The sequence below is a fragment of the Notechis scutatus genome, unplaced genomic scaffold (assembly GCF_049901735.1).
Source record: "Notechis scutatus isolate UNSWTSFEM ecotype Mainland unplaced genomic scaffold, rNotScu1.2 NSCUCTG35, whole genome shotgun sequence".
NCBI lineage: Eukaryota > Metazoa > Chordata > Lepidosauria > Squamata > Elapidae > Notechis > Notechis scutatus.
Window position 1 is genome coordinate 241,037 of NW_028263114.1, and position 17,939 is coordinate 258,975.

The 17,939-nt window shown below is 45.8% G+C and overlaps 1 protein-coding gene across 1 annotated transcript; it reads right to left on the bottom strand.

Moving 5' to 3' along the window:
• Positions 1 to 4,592: 4,592 nt before the first annotated feature.
• On the bottom strand, positions 4,593 to 17,429 carry LOC113428771 (non-receptor tyrosine-protein kinase TNK1-like). Its single transcript, XM_026691303.2, has 4 exons — positions 17,358 to 17,429; positions 7,672 to 7,861; positions 5,224 to 5,297; positions 4,593 to 4,678 (listed from the first exon to the last, which is right to left on the bottom strand). The coding sequence occupies exons 2-4, from the start codon at positions 7,832 to 7,834 to the stop codon at positions 4,640 to 4,642; spliced, it is 276 nt and encodes a 91-aa protein (XP_026547088.2). The 5' UTR covers positions 7,835 to 7,861; positions 17,358 to 17,429; the 3' UTR covers positions 4,593 to 4,639.
• Between the last annotated feature and the right edge of the window lie 510 nt (positions 17,430 to 17,939).

Sequence of the window (17,939 nt, forward strand, 5' to 3'; positions counted from 1 at the left end):
TCCCGCCGGAAGGGCGACCTCTACAACCTCTCTCGTCTTCAGCCCGGTCTCGCGGGGCTTGGTTGGGGTTTTTGGGCTTCCTCCCTGGGCCTCGCGTTTTGGTGGGTCCGACTTGACCCGGCAATTCGCCATCCGGTGGCCCTCCTTCCCGCATAGCGAAACAGGCTGTGGTCTTGGCTCTTGCCGCCATCCCTCCCCTTTGGGGGTGGAGGTCTCTCGGAGACGTGGGGGAGTGGTTTTCTCCAGTCGGGGGCTCCCCTGCGTCTGCTTCGAGCTAGATCAATATCCACCTCTTCCGCCAGCAAGTACCACGACTGCAAATCACGTGGGTCCCTTCGGGAGAGGCATAGGTGGTATATATCTTCATTTAAGCCATCTTTGTAGGCTTCAACCAAGGCCTCTTGGGGCCAAACTCGGATATGGTATGCCAGCTGCCTGAACTCCTGGGTGTAGTCTGCAACTGATCTTCCCCCTTGGGTTAGAGTTTTCATTCTGATTCTAGCCCTTCTCTCTGCCAGGGGGTCCTCAAATCTTCTCCTCAATGCAGTCATGAAAACATCAAGGCTTCGCAGTTGGGGGGGAGTTATCATTGAACAAAGTCACCACCCAGTCTGCTGCCATCCCTTCCAGGGTTCTGGTAACACATCTCACTTTGGCTGCTTCAGAAATGAACTCCCTTTCAAATTCTGCCATATAGCTTCCAACTTGTACCAGGAAAAACCCCAAGTCTCTGGGATTTCCTCCAAATTTCACATCTAAGGGAGGCAGGTGGCGTCTTCCAGGAAGCACCCCTATTGCTGGGGCTCCCCGAGCGGTAGCGGGCGGCTGCGCCGGCGTAGGCTGGACTAGGGGGGTGGGGGTAGCTCGACTTCCCCTGGCTGACCTCGCTCCCTCTTCCCCCTCATACCTTGGAGCTGTGCCGGGCTTTTCAGAAACATCCATAAGGAATCTGCCGCCTTGATCCAGCCTGCATTCCATCTCCTCCCCCTCTTGCCATAGCCGTTCCCTCGCACCTCTTTGTCTTACAGTGATTCTGGGAGGAGGGGGGTTTTCAAGATCTCTCCAACCAACCCCCAACGACCATCTGGGTATCTCAGCTGGGGTTTCTTCCAGAGTCAGGTCGGCCAATAGGTCAGCAGACGGCATCTCTGGTAGCAGCATCGGCTGCCCCCCCCCGCAGCTCCCTGGTCATCTTCATCTCTGGCTGGAGACGACATGAGATGAAACCCCCTCGGAAGAAAAGTTGCTGTTTTCTCCGGGTAGGTTATTTAGGAGTTTCGGAATAATGTCAGACTGTGCTCCCTCTAAATCCCAAGAAAGAAATACTCAGACTCCATGGTGTAGAGTAGGATTATTCTTTTACTGGGAGATAAAGTGGAAACGACAGAGCCAATTCCGAAACTAAGAAATTGGCGGGTAGAACACATATACAAAGGAATAGAATTGCTCCCACCCCCAAAGTTCAAATGATTCTTCCAATTAAAACTTCTGAATATGATCATGTGGTCATCTCCAGGTGGTGATGAGGCTATTGTCAGTTGACCTTGACATATTTTGATAAAAGTTCGCAGTTGCGCAAAAAGGGACAGAGGCTAGCGAAGAAATGGAAAGTTAAAGAAAAGAATCCCCCTCCCTTGCTAAGCCAGCAAAGGAATGCAAAACACCTCCTGCCTTCTTCCCCTCCAAGATTCCCCCCTCCCACCGTTTCATGACAGCCGAAAGAAGTAAATTAGCATAGCAGCAGATATGCAATAGTTAGAAGACATAATATACTAATAGGAAGATATCAGAAGACAGAATATACTAATAGAAAGATATCTTGAGGCTGACACTGTTGGTGCGGTGCTCCTCCAGGCCTATGCTCCCACAGGCACCTTGTTCCCGTGAGCTTATTATTCCCAGAAGTTGTTGGCACCAGAGCGCAACTATACGATTTGGGACAAGGAGCTATTGGCGGTTAAGGTCGCTTTTGAGACATGGCAGCACCACCTGGAGGGGTCTTGTCACCAAATCGAGGTTCGGACGGATCATCGCAATTTGGAACACCTACGTACAGCTCAGACATTGAACCAGCGTCAGGTGAGATGGTCCTTATTCTTTGCTCGATTTGATTTCCGGGTGACCTATGTTCCGAGTGGAGGGAATCAACCCACCAACACTCTATCTCGGAAGCCCAAGTATACCCGAAGGGAGGATAAAATCTTGCCCTGGATGGTGATTCTGTTGGAACGGTTTGCGGCCACCGAGGAACCTGTGGACCTCCGAGTGAGGATTCAGGAGGCACAGCGTCAGGACCCATTTGTGGCAGCTTGACGTCGAGAATTGGATGAGAATGGGAGACAAGAGACTCCTTGGGCGTATATTGGGGACCTGTTGCGGTTCCGTGATCGCATTTACATGCCTGGAGGTCCTCTTCGTAGCCTTATCCTACGTCAATGTCATGATAGTCCGGCGGCAGGACACTTTGGGGTGTTCAAAACACTGCACCTCATCTCTAGGACATTTTGGTGGCCGAGACTTAAACATGATGTGTCAGGATATGTGGCATCCTGTGGGATCTGTCGCCAAGGCAAGTATGCTCCTGGTGCGCCCCCTGGTTTCTTGCAGCCCTTGCCCACGCCAGAATGACCATGGGGGGCAGTTTCATTGGATTTCATCATTGAGTTACCACCATCGAATGGTGCCACAACCATTTTGGTGGTGGTGGATATGTTGACTAAAATGACCCACTTTATTCCGTGTCCGGGTCTTCCATCGGCCAAGATAACGGCTCAATTGTTTATCTCCCATGTTTTCCGGTTGCATGGGTTACCAGACTGCATGGTATCGGATCGGGGGTACAATTTACGGCACGCTTCTGGCAGACCCTACTCGTGAAACTGCAGGTTCAGGCGTGTCTGTTGTCTGCTCATCACCCTGAAACTGATGGGGGGACAGAGAGTGAATACTATTTTGGAGCAGTACCTCCGCTGTTTCAGCAATACTCAACAAGACAATTAGGTGGAAGTGCTGCTGGTGGCAGAATTCGCTTACAACAATGCTCAACATGCATCCACCTGTGTGCCTCCTTTCTTTGCTAACTATGGGTTTCATCCACGACTTTTTTCTTTAGCCCCGTCTGATTCCTCAGTTCCGGCAGTGGATATGTTCTTGCAGGAGTTAAAAGCCATGCACCACATGGTCCGCGATCAACTAGAGAGAGCCAAGGAGGACTATAAATGGTTTGCAAACCAACATCGTTGCAATGTTTTGCCTTTAGCGGTAGGCGATCGGGTTTGGCTCTCTACTCGATACTTACCAACGACGCGACCATCGAAAAAGCTCAATCACTGTTACTTGGGACCTTTTCTGGTCGAGGCGGTGATCAATCCTGTGGCTTATTGTCTCTCCCTGCCTCGACCGACAGTCCACATAGACCGGCTCCATCACAGCCGGCCCCAGTAGCCCCTCCAGGAGAGGAGGAGTACAAAGTGGATAGCATCTGAGATTCATGCCAGTTGAGAGGCCAATTTCAGTATTTTGTGGCATGGAAAGGTTATGGACCAGAGGACTTCACCTGGGTCAATGCCAATGATGTTCATGCTCCTCGTTTGGTCCAGGACTTTCATGTTCGGTTTCCTCAACGTCCTCGTCCGCCTGGTCCCAGGGGAGGGGGCCATGCGGGGGGATAGTGTCATGCCCCTGGTGGAGACTGACTCTGAGGAAGAGTCGGAACAGCCAACAGGGAGTGGGAGTGTGGCTCCAGAGGTGGTGGAGGAGACTGGGGAAGGGCAGAGGCCGGCTGAGCAATCAGAGGAGGATCCAGGCCCATCCCCTATCCATCCTAGGTCACGCAGGGAAGAGAGGATCAGGGAAAAGCGAGGTCTACTCAAGAGGAGATTACCATGATCCTCCTCATTGCTTGCAGTTGGGAGCTATGTATATAAGTTTGTAACTGCATAGTCAGAATTGTTGGAGTCAAAGTTTAGTGTTTACTTTGAAAGAGGTTTATCTTTGCTGGAGTTCTTTCCCATGGACTCTCCTCAGTTATCTTCCTGGAATGTATGATTAATTATCTTGGCTTGCTTTGGAACTCTCGTCAATGCGGTTTGTTTTGGTTTTCTTTTTGCCTCATTATTTACTTTTGTGACTTTAAACTGTGCCTAATAAAACAGTGAAGTTAAGTTGAAGGCATTACCGGACTTTAATGTATGTTTTGGGTTTGGGGTTATTTTGAGAGACTACGGGTCATCACACTCCTCCTCCTCCTCCTCTTCTTCTTCTTCCTCCTCCTCCTCTTCCTCCTCCTCTTCCTCCTCCTCTTCTTCCTCCTCCCTCCTCCTCCTCCTCCTCTTCCTCTTCTTCCTCCTCCTCCTCTTCCTCCTCCTCTTCCTCCTCCTCCTCTTCCTCCTCCTCTTCCTCCTCTTCCTCCTCCTCCTCTTCTTCTTCCTCCTCTTCCTCCTCCTCTTCCTATTCTTCCTCCTCCTCCTCTTCTTCTTACTCCTCCTCTTCTTCCTCTTCCTCCTCCTCTACCTCCTCCTCCTCTTCTTCCTCCTCCTCTTCTTCCTCCTCCTCTTCTTCCTCCTCCTCCTCCTCTTCCTCTCTTCTTCCTCCTCGTCCTCCTCTTCCTCGTCCTCCTCTCTTCACATCTTATTCCCTTCTAGCACTGATGATGTTCCCAAGTTGGGTCATGAAATGTCTGCAAGAACAGCACACAGCTCAGAGAGCACCAAGGACCCCACAGTTGTTCCTCCGTCTCCTCTTCCTCCTCCTCTTCCCCACAACCCCTCTTGCTTCTAGCACTGATGACGTTCCCTAGTTGGGTCATGAAACGTCTGCAAGAAAACCACCCAGCTCATAGATCACCAAGTACCCCACACTCCTCCTCCTCCTCTTCCTCCTCCTCTCCCTAACCCCCTCTTCCTTCTAGCACTGATGACGTTCCCTAGCTGGGTCACAAAATGTCTGCAAGGAAACCACCTGGCTCAGACACGCCACCCCAGGTCCCTGCAGTTCAAAGCTACAAAGATTCTCCTCTATTTGGCAAGTTGTGGTATCACTTCTACCCTCCCCAACCGCCCACTCCCCAAATAAATCCACCCCTCTTTTCGCTTCTCCAAACCTGCCCCAGGGAACAGCTGGATCCCCACAGCTGCAGGAAATCCCATTCGCATAACATGCCCGCCCACCCCGCAAACCTGCCCCCCCGGCATGTCCCTTTGAGGGGAGGGTCCCCGCACTCACCTTATAGACCCAGGACTTGGGGCGCTGGCTTTGACCCTTCCGGTGTTTCAAGGCCTCTTCGAGCCGCCGCTGACCTGTAAGATAAAAGCTACCTCAGTCTGGGAAAATCGAATTCAAACCCAAACCATGCTTGCCAGCAAGACCCTTTTGCCTCCATGGGCAATTTAAGGGGTGGGGGCTTCGTGATCCCTTGGAAATGATTCCCATGTAATATTCCTTTCTATAGGTCCAGGGTGGTCTCCAAGCTTGGCCCCTTTAAGACTTGTGGACTACAAATCCCAGAATTCTTCAGCCGGCCATTCCCCCCCAACTTTGCTGAAATCAAGATATACTACATTTGCCGCATTCCCACCATCTATTATTAAGAAAGTTACTCTATGGAAAAAAAATGTGCTAAAGTTGTCTATATTGACATGTCTTCTTGTCCTCCTATCCGTGAATTCTGGGTAAATCTTTGCGGGCTGAGGAACTCTGGGAGTTGAAAGCCCATAGAAAACAGATAATCAGAATTGGAAGGGACCCTGTAGGTCATCTAGTCCAACCCTCCGCCCAACCCTATACCATTTCTGACAAATGGCAGTCCAATCTCTTCTTGAAAGTGTCCAGTGATGATGCTCCCACAATTTCCGAAGGCCACTTTTGTTCCATTGAATATAGAATACCAGAGTCGGAAGGGACCTTGGAGGTCATCTTGTCTAACCCCCCCTCCTCCCAAGTGGGAGAGCCTACACCATTTCTGACAGAAGGCAGTCCAGTCTCTTCTTGAAAGCCTCAAGTGATGTCTTAAAAGTTGCCAAATGAAGGGGGGGAACCACTATTTTTATCCCCTTGATAGTAGTTCTTGCAAAAGGGAAGGTCTTTATATCCAATTTAAACAGACACACATCCGTTTTGAACCTCCTGTAGCATCCTGTATTATATGCTACCAGACGCCCTCCCCAGCTTTTTCTCTCAGGTGCTCATGAGGACTAGAAAGTTTAGAAGTCTTGTGAGATATGGCATCTAGGAGCAGACTCCTCCATTGCAGGGATCCTCGACTTGAGTGACTGTTCAGAGTTAACAACGGCCCTGAAAAAAGGTGACTTGATGGACCACTTTTCCACACTTGAAAAATTTGGATGACTGACTCATACTTACGACGATCGCGGCATTCCAGGGAGTCAGGCGATTCCCCTTTTGCAACCATCTGACCAACCCAGAGGGATGCCGGATTCGCTTCACCACCGGGCGACGGATTGAACCGCGGCGGTGACTCGCTTTACAACAGCAGCCAGAAAGGTTGTAAAACAGGGCCAAAAGTTTCCCTTAACTGCTGCCTCACTTAGCAACAGAAATAGGAGTCATCAGATGAGGACTCCCAGTATATTTATTTATTTTCAACAGGATTTTCAGGTCTGGTTTCATCCTCCTTTTCACTGTGCACTCTCCCCGTCTGTTTTCCCTTCACATCAAGGGTGGGGATTCAGCCGGTTTGGGCCGGTTCGCGTGAACTGGTTGTTCCGGCAATCCGTTGGCACTGTCCACCCACCGCTTCCCTAGTCCAGTGATGGCGAACCTTCGTGTTGCAGTGTGCCGAAAGCGTGCGTGCGTGCTGGCACCCCCCATGCAATGCAGCCTGCACCCCCCTGCGCATGCACGTGCAACACCACCACCCCTCCCCTTTATTTGCACTGCATGCATGCGCCTCCCAGCTGATTTTCAGCCTGTTTCAGGCTCAAGGGGACCCTCTGCAGCCTCGGGAGGCTGAAAAACGGGCCTTCCAGATACACTGGAAGTGCCCATTGTCAGCCTCCGGAGAGCCTCGAGCCCAGGGGAGGCCGTTTTCGCCCTCCTAAAGGCTTGAGGAGGGCCTCTGCAGCCTCGGAATGCCGAAAAACAGGCCTTCCAGAAATACCGGAAGTGCCCATTTTCAGCCTCCGGAGACTGGGGGAGGCCTCTGTACCCTCGGGAGGCTGAAAAATGGGCCCGTTGCCCCACTTCTGGTATTTCCAGATGGCTCTTTTTTTGGCCTCCCGAGGCTGTGCGAGGGCGAAAACGGCCTCAAACGGGCTGAAAATCAGCTGGGAGGCACACACATGCACAGTGCTTGTAACTTTGGCTGGGGCTCACGTGCTCGCGTGCCATAGGTTCACCTAGTCTGTCCTATATTTCCGTGTTTTGCAGCCCAGCTGATTCGCGCGGCACAACGGTTATGCCACTCCTCCGCTGTTTTACTCACTGAGGCTGCAGTCGAAGGTGAATTTCAAAGCTGAAAATGGCCGTTTTTTAAAATGAAGCACAGATCGCGGGCTCGACGAACCAATGGTTACACCAGTTGATTCCCGCCCCCCCTCCGCCTTCACCTCATGAGGACTATAAACTTGGGAAGTCTTCATGAGAGGTGTCAACGCCAAGTAGTTGCCACACGCTCCCACACAATTCCCCCATCCCGCCTTCCCTGCACCTCACCTGGGCGCCCCAGGCCGATGCGGTCCAGGTCGAGGGGCTTGACGTAGTCGAAATGGCTCGGGCGGGTGACGTGAAGCTCGTCTCGGATCCTGGGGTAAAACTGCTCCAGTTGGATTTTGCTCAGCAGCTGCAGCAGCCATTCGGTCCCGTCGTCTGGCGCCATCGGGGGACAGGCGCTGGGGAGGGGGGGCTACAGGGATACAGGAACAGACAAACCTCAGATTGGGGTTAAAGCACAAGCCATGTTCGTGGGAGGGATGGGGGGAGCTGCCCAAAAGTCAATCCAGGATTTGTTGCCCAGGTCAGATTTTATGGGTTGCCAGAAAGATTTTTAAACAATTCTTTTGCTTAGGCATGCAGCTTGGCTCGCTGGCTAGAATAATCTTTTTTTTTTTTTTTTTTTAGTAGTTCTGTTGTCTGACCAGAGATTGCACAAGTGAAAATGGTGGTGATGATTTTCTCTGTTGTTTTGCAAATACACTGAGTGTTTCTGCACCAGAGACAAATTCCTGGTGTGGCTAACCACACTTGACTAAATAAAGTACTGTGTTCTGCTCTGTTCTGTTTTCAATATTATTCTCTATTCTATTCTATTCTATTCTATTCTATTCTATTCTATTCTATTCTTCTATTCTATTCTAAATTCTATTCTATTAATTCTATTTTATTAATTTTATTCTATTTTCTATTCTATTCTCTGTATTCTATTCTGTTCTATTAATTCTATTTTATTGATTTTATTCTGTCCTATTCTATTCTCTGTATTCTATTCTATTCTATTAACTCTATTTTATTAATTTTATTCTTTCCTATTCTATTCTCTGTATACTATTCTATTAATTCCATTTTATTTATTTTATTCTTTCCTATTCTGTTCTCTGTATTCTATTCTATTTTATTAATTATATTTTATTAATTTTATTCTATTTTCTATTCCATTCTCTGTATTCTATTCTATTAATTCTATTTTATTAATTTTATTCTATTTTCTACTCTATTCTCTTTTCTATTCTATATTCTATTATTTTCCTTTTTCTGTTCTATTCTATTTTCTATTCTATTAATTCTATTCTATTTTCTATTTCTCTTCTCTTTTTTTCTATTGTATTCCATTCCATTCTACTCTTTTCTATTCTCTTTTCTACTCTATTCTATATTCTATTCTATTATTTCTATTCTATTCTATTCTTTCTTCACTCCATTATTCTATTCTATTCTATTCTATTCTATTCTATTCTATTCTGTTCTGTTCTGTTCTGTTCTGTTCTGTTCTGTTCTGTATCCTATCCTATCCTATCCTATCCTATCCTATCCTATCCTATCCTCTATATTTTATATTTTATATTCTATTCTGTATTCTGTATTCCATTTCATTCTATATCCTATATTGTATTTTATTTCTATGTTGTATTTTGTATTCCATATTCAGTATTCCATTCCATTCTATATTCTATATTTATATTCTATATTTATATTATATAATATGGTATATTGCTTTTTTTAACAAGCACTGTGTGGGTTGCCAACTTGTCTCTTTTGGACCCTGCTCCCTTCTTGCCTAACCAGGCCTTCTGACTCTATCCGACCCCCACCCCTAATTTCCCTGCACGGGAGCCCCCCCCTCCCAGTAAAGTCTTCCCAGTCCAATGCAAACATGGGACAGGGTCATACCGCACACTGACAACGAATTGACTGACACCGGATACCTTGGGGGTTTGGGTTGGGGAGGGGCTCCACGGGCTCAGCTGCCTTTGTTAAGAGGAGCAGGGGAAGGGCCTGCCAGAGGGAGACACCCACCCACCCCCGCCTTGAGTTCCTGAGTGAAAAGCAGCCCCTCCCTCTCGCCAGTGGAGGGAAATGGGAGGCTGTCCCACCTCTCTTTATAGGGCTGGGGGCCTGCTTAAAAAAACAAACCCATCTCTCTTTCCAAGATTGGATACAGCAGGAATGAACAGGGGGTTGCCCCCAGAGCCCCCACTCCACCCAAAAGGGGAGTGTCTTCCTCCTGATGGCCCTGGCAGCTGTCTCATCACCCCTCTTCCCCCCCTCAGCACCCCCTCAGACACACACACACACACACACACTCCCCATGCCAGGGATCCTTAGCACAAGCCACCAAGGGGACCTGTTAGGAATATAAGTCACCTAACAGCTATTTGGGTTAGAAATATATAAACCAGGATAAACATTTTAAAACTGTATCTTTAAGAAAATGCAAAACTGTAATTAGGTGTGGTTTTGCAAACGGCCATAAGATGGAGCCAGAAACCTGGGTTGTTTAGTTTTTAGTCTGAGTCTCAGGAGAGAGTGTATCTCTGTTTCTTTCTGTTGGAAAGCATTGCCCTTGCTCCATTTCTTCTAATTGACTGATATTACTGGATTTAATGTAAATCTTACTGAACTGTTTTTTGACACTGGACTTTGATATTTGGATTATCCCTGGATTGAAAACTGACTGATTTAACTTGTGAATGACTTTGGATTGCTTATTTTGGACTTTGCTTAAACCTTTCTGGAAGTAAAAACTTACATTTACTGTACAGTGTATCTGTGTGCTCTGTGTGTATTATTCCAACACTACTCTCTATACGTCTCCCTGTATGTGCTCATTCTCCTAATGGGGAATTACCTCAACACTGGTTATGGGCCCAGACCATACCAGGCTCAGATAACTGAGAGTTAGTGTGAATACACAGTACCGTATACAGACAGCTGTTTACTGTTTAATTGTGGGTTACTATCCTGGTAAAGATGGCACAAGTCACTTCAACAAGTCTATCACTGATAACCCGGTTGGATGGAACAAACTATGTCTCCTGGTCTATGAAGTGCAGTCTACTTCTGCGTAGAGAAGGTTTATGGAATGTAGTTCAAGATCCACCAGATGTAAATGCTTGGGATCCAAATAATGAGGATGATGCCAAGAAGCTTGCTGACCTTAAACAGAACAATGAACGAGCTCTTTGTATAATTGGACTAACACTGAGTGACCAACAGCTAGTCCATATTCGTGGAGAAGAGTCTGCTGCTAAGTGTTGGGAGAATTTGAAGAAGATTTATGTTCGTGACAGTGTAGGTGCACACATACATCTTACACGTAAACTGTTTAGAGCACATCTTCTGAAAGGTGGAGATATGTTAGCTCATTTGAACTTCATGAAAAGAACTTTTCAAGAGCTACATGAAAAAGAACTGATATTTTCAGAGCTGCATCAAGTTTACATCATTCTTTCCTCATTGGATGAAAGTTATAATGATTATGTATCTTCACTGGAAGTCCTGCCCAGAAATAAACTGACATTGACTGAAATAACTGGAAGATTGTTAGAAGAAGCAAGAAGACGGCTGGATAGAGACCAACTGAGGAAGGAACAACCACAAGAAGAGAATTTGTCTTCAACTGCCCATACTGTTAGGAAATGTTTTTCTTGTGGGGCTAGGGGACATATAGCTAGATTCTGTAAGAAAGGAAAAAGATAGAATACTGGTAATCACCAGAAGGCCAAGAAGAATGTTAGTTTAGCTATGTCTAGCAATTCAACTGTAAACAATGATTTGTGGGTTGTTGATAGTGGAGCATCGCAATGCATTACTAAAGATAGAAAAAGGTTTGTAAAGATGTCCACAAGTAAACAACATGTATCATTGGCAAATGGATGGAAGATTAAAGCATCAGGTGAAGGTACTGCATATTGTCCTTGTATAAACGAACATTTAACTATGTTATATGTACCTAAACTAAAATTTAATTTGCTATCAGTAAGGGCTTTAGTTAATATTGGTTATGTAGTAACCTTTAGGGGAGATAACTGTATAATAGAGAAAGAGAGTAAAAGTGTTACTGCTACTTTAAAGAATGATTTATATGTAATACATGATGACCAGTTGAAGATGGCTAACTCAGTTTATAACAATGTTAAGCCACATGATGAATGTATACATTTACTACATAGACGTCTAGGGCACATTAATTTCAAAATGCTCAAACAAACTGTTAAATTGTCAGAGGGAGTAAAATTGAAACCCTGTAGCAAGTATTTAAACTGTCATGCTTGTAGTCAAGAAAAGAGTAAGGTTACTCCAGCAAACAGACTAAATGGGTTTAAGACCAAAGAACCTTTAGAGGTTGTTTTTGCTGACATAATTGGTCCTAAGAAACCAGGTTTAGGAGGTGCCTGTTATATTTTGAGCATTATGGACCATTACTCACGATACGGTTTCTGCTATCTTATGAAAAAACAGAAACATTCCAACATTTCTTTAACTGGCTAAGGTTTGCTGTGAGAAAAATGAAAAGTAAAGTAATTACTTTAGTAACTGATAATGGGACTGAGTTTGTTAACAAAAGATTCCAAACTATCTTAAAATTGGCTGGTGTTGAACATAAACATTCTGCACCTTACAGACCACAACATAACTCATTTGTAGAACGAAGAGGGCAAACATTACAAGCCATGGCTCGCACTATGTTATCTGACTCAGGTTTACCTGAAACACTGTGGGGTGAAGTCATAATGTGTAGTAACCATGTTTTAAACAATGTAGTAAATACAACAACTGGAGAATTGCCATTCACTCGTTGGCATGGCAGAAAACCAAATTTAAGTTACCTACACACATTAGGAGCTCCAGCATGGGTGCATATTCCCTCACAAGTAAGACTGAAAGGGCAACATAGAGCTAAGAAGTTATTTTTTGTGGGTTACGAGGCCAACCATTTAGATTCTGGGATCAAGGCACAGCTCATGTTTATTGTAGTGCTAGTGCAAAATTTCTTGAGCACGTTGGGTGGGATAAACTGGAACAGGAATCCAGCAATATTATTATTGACACCCAAATAGTCCCTCAAGATGATATCAGTAAACAACAAATAGCCATTAAAGAGGAAGAACAGGAGGAAGTAGTAGAACAGGCACAGGAAGAGGTAGAAGAACAGGAGCAGGTGGCACAGGAAAGTCCACCAGTTAGCCCTGTATTACCAAGATGTTCAACCCGAGTAACACGACCACCTGATATCAGGCTAGTGTTGTATGCCAAGTGAATACAGTTCCAAGTAATTATAATGAACTGAAACTGTATCCTGCTAAGGATCAGGCTGCTTGGCAGAAAGCAATGGATAAGGAACTAGAATCATTAAAAAGACTGGAGGTATATGAAAACATTAAGTTACCACCAGGTAAACATGCTATAGGATGTAAATGGATATATAAATTGAAGACAGGTGTAGATGGGACTGTTACCCATAAAGCCAGGTTAGTAGCACAAGGGTTCAATCAGACAGCAAATGACTATGATGAGGTGTTTGCTCCTGGTCTGAAGGCTACTACATTAAGGGCAGCATTAGTGTGGGCAGCTAAGGAGAAATACATTGTAAATCATTTGGATGTAGAGACAGCCTATCTGCATGCACTGTTGCAACACACTATATATTTAAAGAAACCTTTAGGTCTAAAAAATGATAATACTGATAATAATGATTGCTGGAAATTGAAAAAGAGTCTTTATGGTTTAAAGCAATCAGGATATGAGTGGAACCAATGTATAGTTAAAGAATTAACTAAAATAGGTTTTGTAGCTGGCATGGCTGATCCATGTTTGTTTAAAAGAAAAAGTAATGGTATGATTTCATTGTTGCTATTGTTTACTGATGATATAGCATTAATCACCAAAACTGAACAAGAAGCTACTGAGATAATTTCACTATTGGAAAAGAAATTTAAGATAAAACAGTTAGAAGAAATCAAACCATATCTTGGTTTAAAGATAGATAGAACTAGGGGAGGATACAAAATCTCACAGGCAGATAAAATTAACCAATTACTAAAAAGTTTTAAAATGGAACTTTGTAAACCGGCTAAAACACCAATGAGCCAGGAGTTTATCCATAGTGATGTTCAAAGTCCTGTTTTTGATAAGAACACTTATCAGTCCTTGATTGGTAGTTTATCTTATCTCAGTAATTGGTCAAGGCCAGATATCGCATACAGTGTTAATCAATTAGCGAGATTTAACGCTGAGCCCACTGAAAGGCAATGGCAAGCTGCTAAACATGTGTTAAGATATCTGAAACAAACAATGCATTATGCATTGTATCTGGAGCCAAAAGATGAACTGAATTTGACTGCATATGCTGATGCAAGTTTTGCTACAGACATAAATACACGAAAATCTACATTGGGTACTGCTGTGTTATTGGGAAAAGCATTGATTGGATGGAGATCTATTAGACAGAAACATCTAAGTTTGTCAACAATGGAGGCTGAATTCTCATGTTTGTCTTTACTATGTACAGATTTAGTTTTGTATAAGCAATTATTAATTGATACGGGAATTGATGTAAAAGATCCCATTGTTGTTTACGAAGATAACCAATCAGCAATACAGATGGCTTCAAATATTGCTGTTAAAACAAGAACGAAGCACAGATTTAAGATATTTAAATGTGAGACAATGTGTGCAAAGTAAAATGATTAAGCTAGAATACTGTATGTCAGAAAACAATATCGCAGATCATTTTACAAAGGCCCAAGGCTCCATAAAGCATAAGGCTAGCTGTGAAGATTATGGACTTAGAATGTAAGGTTGTATATATTGTCTTACCCAAAAGGGGAGAATGTTAGGAATATAAGTCACCTAACAGGTATTTGGGTTAGAAATATATAAACCAGGATAAACATTTTAAAACTGTATCTTTAAGAAAATGCAAAACTGTAATTAGGTGTGGTTTAATGTAAGTCTTACTGAACTGTTTTTTGACACTGGACTTTGATATTTGGATTATCCCTGGATTGAAAACTGACTGATTTAACTTGTGAATGAATTTGGATTGCTTATTTTGGACTTTGCTTAAACCTTTCTGGAAGTAAAAACTTACATTTACTGTACAGTGTATCTGTGTGCTCTGTGTGTATTATTCCAACACTACTCTCTATACGTCTCCCTGTATGCACTCATTCTCCTAACGGGAATTACCTCAACAGGACCCACAAGTATCTTAAACAAGTGGGCCACCCACCCCCAATTGCAAAGGCTGCCCTCTCCCAATCCCCACTGACCCCCCCACCCCCGGCAGGGAAAGGGAGGCATTAGCTGGCTGTTAAGGGGGCTTTTTCCACAGGAGCGCAGGTTTGCAAATGAAAAAGAATTTAATCCCCCTGCTAATGTTTTTAAAACCTCCCCTACCAGAGGATGATTTGGCTCTGCAGGAGACATAAAACACCCCAGAGACCTTCTGGATGCCAGGGCTTTTGCATTTATTGTGCAAAAATACAAGGATTCCTCGACATATAATGGTTCGTTTAGTGACCGAAGTGACAACGGCACTGAAAAAAAGGGACCCAGGACCGTTTTTCACACTTACGACCGTGGTAGCATCCCTTTTGCGGCCTTCTGACAAGCAAAGCCAATGGGGAAGACAGATTCATTTAATGTCACTCGCTTCACAGCGGCAGTGTTTCACTTAACGGTGGCAAAAAAAGGTTGTAAAACAGGGCTTTAAAAAAAAATTCACTTTACAACTGCCTACTTAGCAACAGAAATGTGGGCCTCACTTGTGGTCGTAACTCGAGGACTATCAATACTGAGTAAGTAACTCTCTTGTTCAATACCAGGCAATTTTTTGAATAAGCATCATTTTTTAATTTGAATGATGGAAGGATTAATTGAATTGAACTGCTTGCCACTAGAAGTTGTGGGGGTTCCATCATTGGAGGTTTTCAAGAAAAAAAAAAAACCCAGACTGGACAACCATTTGAACGGGGGGGGTATAAAGTCTCCTGCCTTGAGGGAGAAGGTTGGACACTACAGCTGGTCCTCAACATACAACCACGACTCCAAAGCTTCCGTTGTTAAGTGAGACAGCTGTTTAGTGTGAATTTGGGCCCCCTTTACAACGTTGTTCATTGAATCGCTGCAGTGGTTAAGTTAGTTACAGCGTTATGAAGCGAATCTAGTTTGCCTGTTGACTTTGCTCGTCCGACGGTCGCAAAAAGGGGATCGCGCAACTCTGCGACGGTCATAAATATGAGACGGAGGCCACACGATCCCAGTTTTTAACCGTCCAAGATGATGCAATGGTTGTTAAGTGTGAGAAAGCAAGGTCCCCAGTCCCTTTTTTCCCCCAGTGCCATTGTGAACTTCGAATGGTCAGTAAACGAACTGTTGTAAGTTAACAGATAACAGATCATCAGAGTTGGAAGGGACCTTGGAGGTCATCTAGTCCAACCCCCAGCCCAAGCGGGAGGCCCTACACCATTTCTGACAAATGGCAGTCCAGTCTCTTCTTGAAAAGCCTCCAGGGATGAATCTTCCACAATTTCTGAATAACAGAATCATAACAGAGTCAGAAGGGACCTTGGAGGTCATCTAGTCCAACCCCCTGCCCAAGGAGAAGACCCTACACCCTTTCTGACAAATGGTGGTCCAGTCTTTTCTTGAAAGTCTCAAGTCAAGACCTCCCAGGCCCGTTCCAGCCGTTAGGCCTCTCCTGGTGGGTGTTGTAAAGCTGAATATTGTTGAATTTTTCAGGCGAGGGAGATCTTGGGGAGGAGAGCTTCAAAAGGGATCTCTGGCCTCCTCAGCCGCTGATCAAAACAGATCTCTGGGATCAATTCTGAAGCAGTTTCAAAAACAACAAACCACAACCCCTTTTTAGCTCTTCGCCGTGTCGGCCTCGGTTGTCCCCATCTGTGAAATGGGCACAAGGACTGCCATTTGTCAGGTCTCCCGCTTGGGCAGGGGGAGGGGGTTGGACTAGATGACCTACAAGATCCCTTCCGACTCTGATTATCTGGTGTGAAATCTGGCTTTCCCCCCAGGCCGAAACAGAGAAAGACAAATATTACAAACCCAGGACAGGGGAAATTAAAGGAATGCTGTTGTCAGGGTGTGTGTTTATGTGTTTGTGTGTGTGTGTGTCACAAAAAAATGGTTAATGTAAAACTCCCAAGGCAGATGGCACGGGGCCAAGGCCGGAGTCACCCATGGAAGAGCCCTCTGGGGTGGGCTGGAAGAGTGTGGGGCTGTGGGGTGGTGGAAATATCTACATTGTTGACTCCTTCCCCTTGCAAAACAGGGCTTTTCTTGGGCCCTTAAGGATTACCTGCCACGCCAGGTGAGCCAAACTCCAAAGTGGGAGGGAGAAAAAAGTGGGTGGAAAAAAAAAATACCGAGTGGGGAAAAAAAGACGGGGAGAGAGAGGTGGGAGAGGGAGACAAGAGGGGGAGGGAAGGTGGGCTCTTAAGGAGTACCTGCCACGGCCAGGTGAGCCTAACTACAAAGCGGGGAGGACATTTATTTATTTATTTTTTCCCTGCGTGGAAAAAGTCCTGAGTAGGAGAGACAAGAGGGGAAGGAGCAGAATTGCTAGCAAAAAAACAAAAACAAAAACCAAACCCCACGCAAAACTAGAAGCCGAGCGGACAGATTTAATTTCTGAATTAAGAAATTTAGAGATCAAACGGAGGAAAGAAAGAAAGAAGGAAGGAAGGAAGGAAGGAAGGAAGGAGGGAAGGAAGGCAGGAAGGAAGGAGGGAAGGAAAGAAGGAAGGAGGGAAGGAAGGAGGGGGGAAAGAAGGAGGAAGTGCATGCAGCTGGCTGGAGAAAGTGGGAAAGGACCCTCCCCTTCGGAAGTTTTGGGGGACCTCTCTCTCTGCCCCCAACACTCCCGATTCTCTGCCTCCCCCCACCTGCGATCCGCGGGGACAGTTTCCCCCCGTCTGTTTCTGCTCTCTTCTCTCTTTCTTTCCTTCCTTCTTTCCTTCCTTCCTGGACGGGCAGCCAAGGAAGGCGGGCGGCTTCCCCAACGCCTCACCTGGCCGCCAGGTGGGAGGAGGCGGAGGCGAGGTTGGGGCCGGGACAACGGCCCGCCGGGACTTTTTCCCACCTGCGTGGGACAGGTGAGGTTGCCACGCAGGTGGCCGGAGGAAAATCCCGCTAGCCAGCAGGTTGCTTACCAAGGGGTCTCTCTCTCTGTCTCGAGACCCCCGGACCTGCCTCTGCACGTGTATTTAGTGTCCTTTTTGGGTGTCTCTGTTTTTGGGTCCGCGCGTGTCTTTTCGCCCTGCGTGATGCGAGGGTCCATTTGGGATGCGAGGGTCCATTTGGACCCGGGGCGGTGGGAAAATGGGGGCTGCGCGGGTCTGGGAGTTGCAGAAACCCGGCGGAGAGGATGCGGGGCGCCGTGGAAAGACACCCCCCCACCGACACGACACGGAGGATCGCGAACGTAGGGGAATTAGAAGGCTGGGTCAGAAGGACGATGGGGAGGG

Excerpts from the sequence above, each read along its gene's own strand:
- LOC113428771 (XM_026691303.2), bottom strand. The coding sequence starts at position 7,834 with ATGGCGCCAGACGACGGGACCGAATGGCTGCTGCAGCTGCTGAGCAAA. Across the intron at positions 5,298-7,671 it reads CATCGGCCTGGGGCGCCCAG|GTCAGCGGCGGCTCGAAGAG; the intron begins GTGAGGTGCAGG and ends TTTATCTTACAG. Across the intron at positions 4,679-5,223 it reads CCAAGTCCTGGGTCTATAAG|ACATTTCATGACCCAACTTG; the intron begins GTGAGTGCGGGG and ends CTGTTCTTGCAG.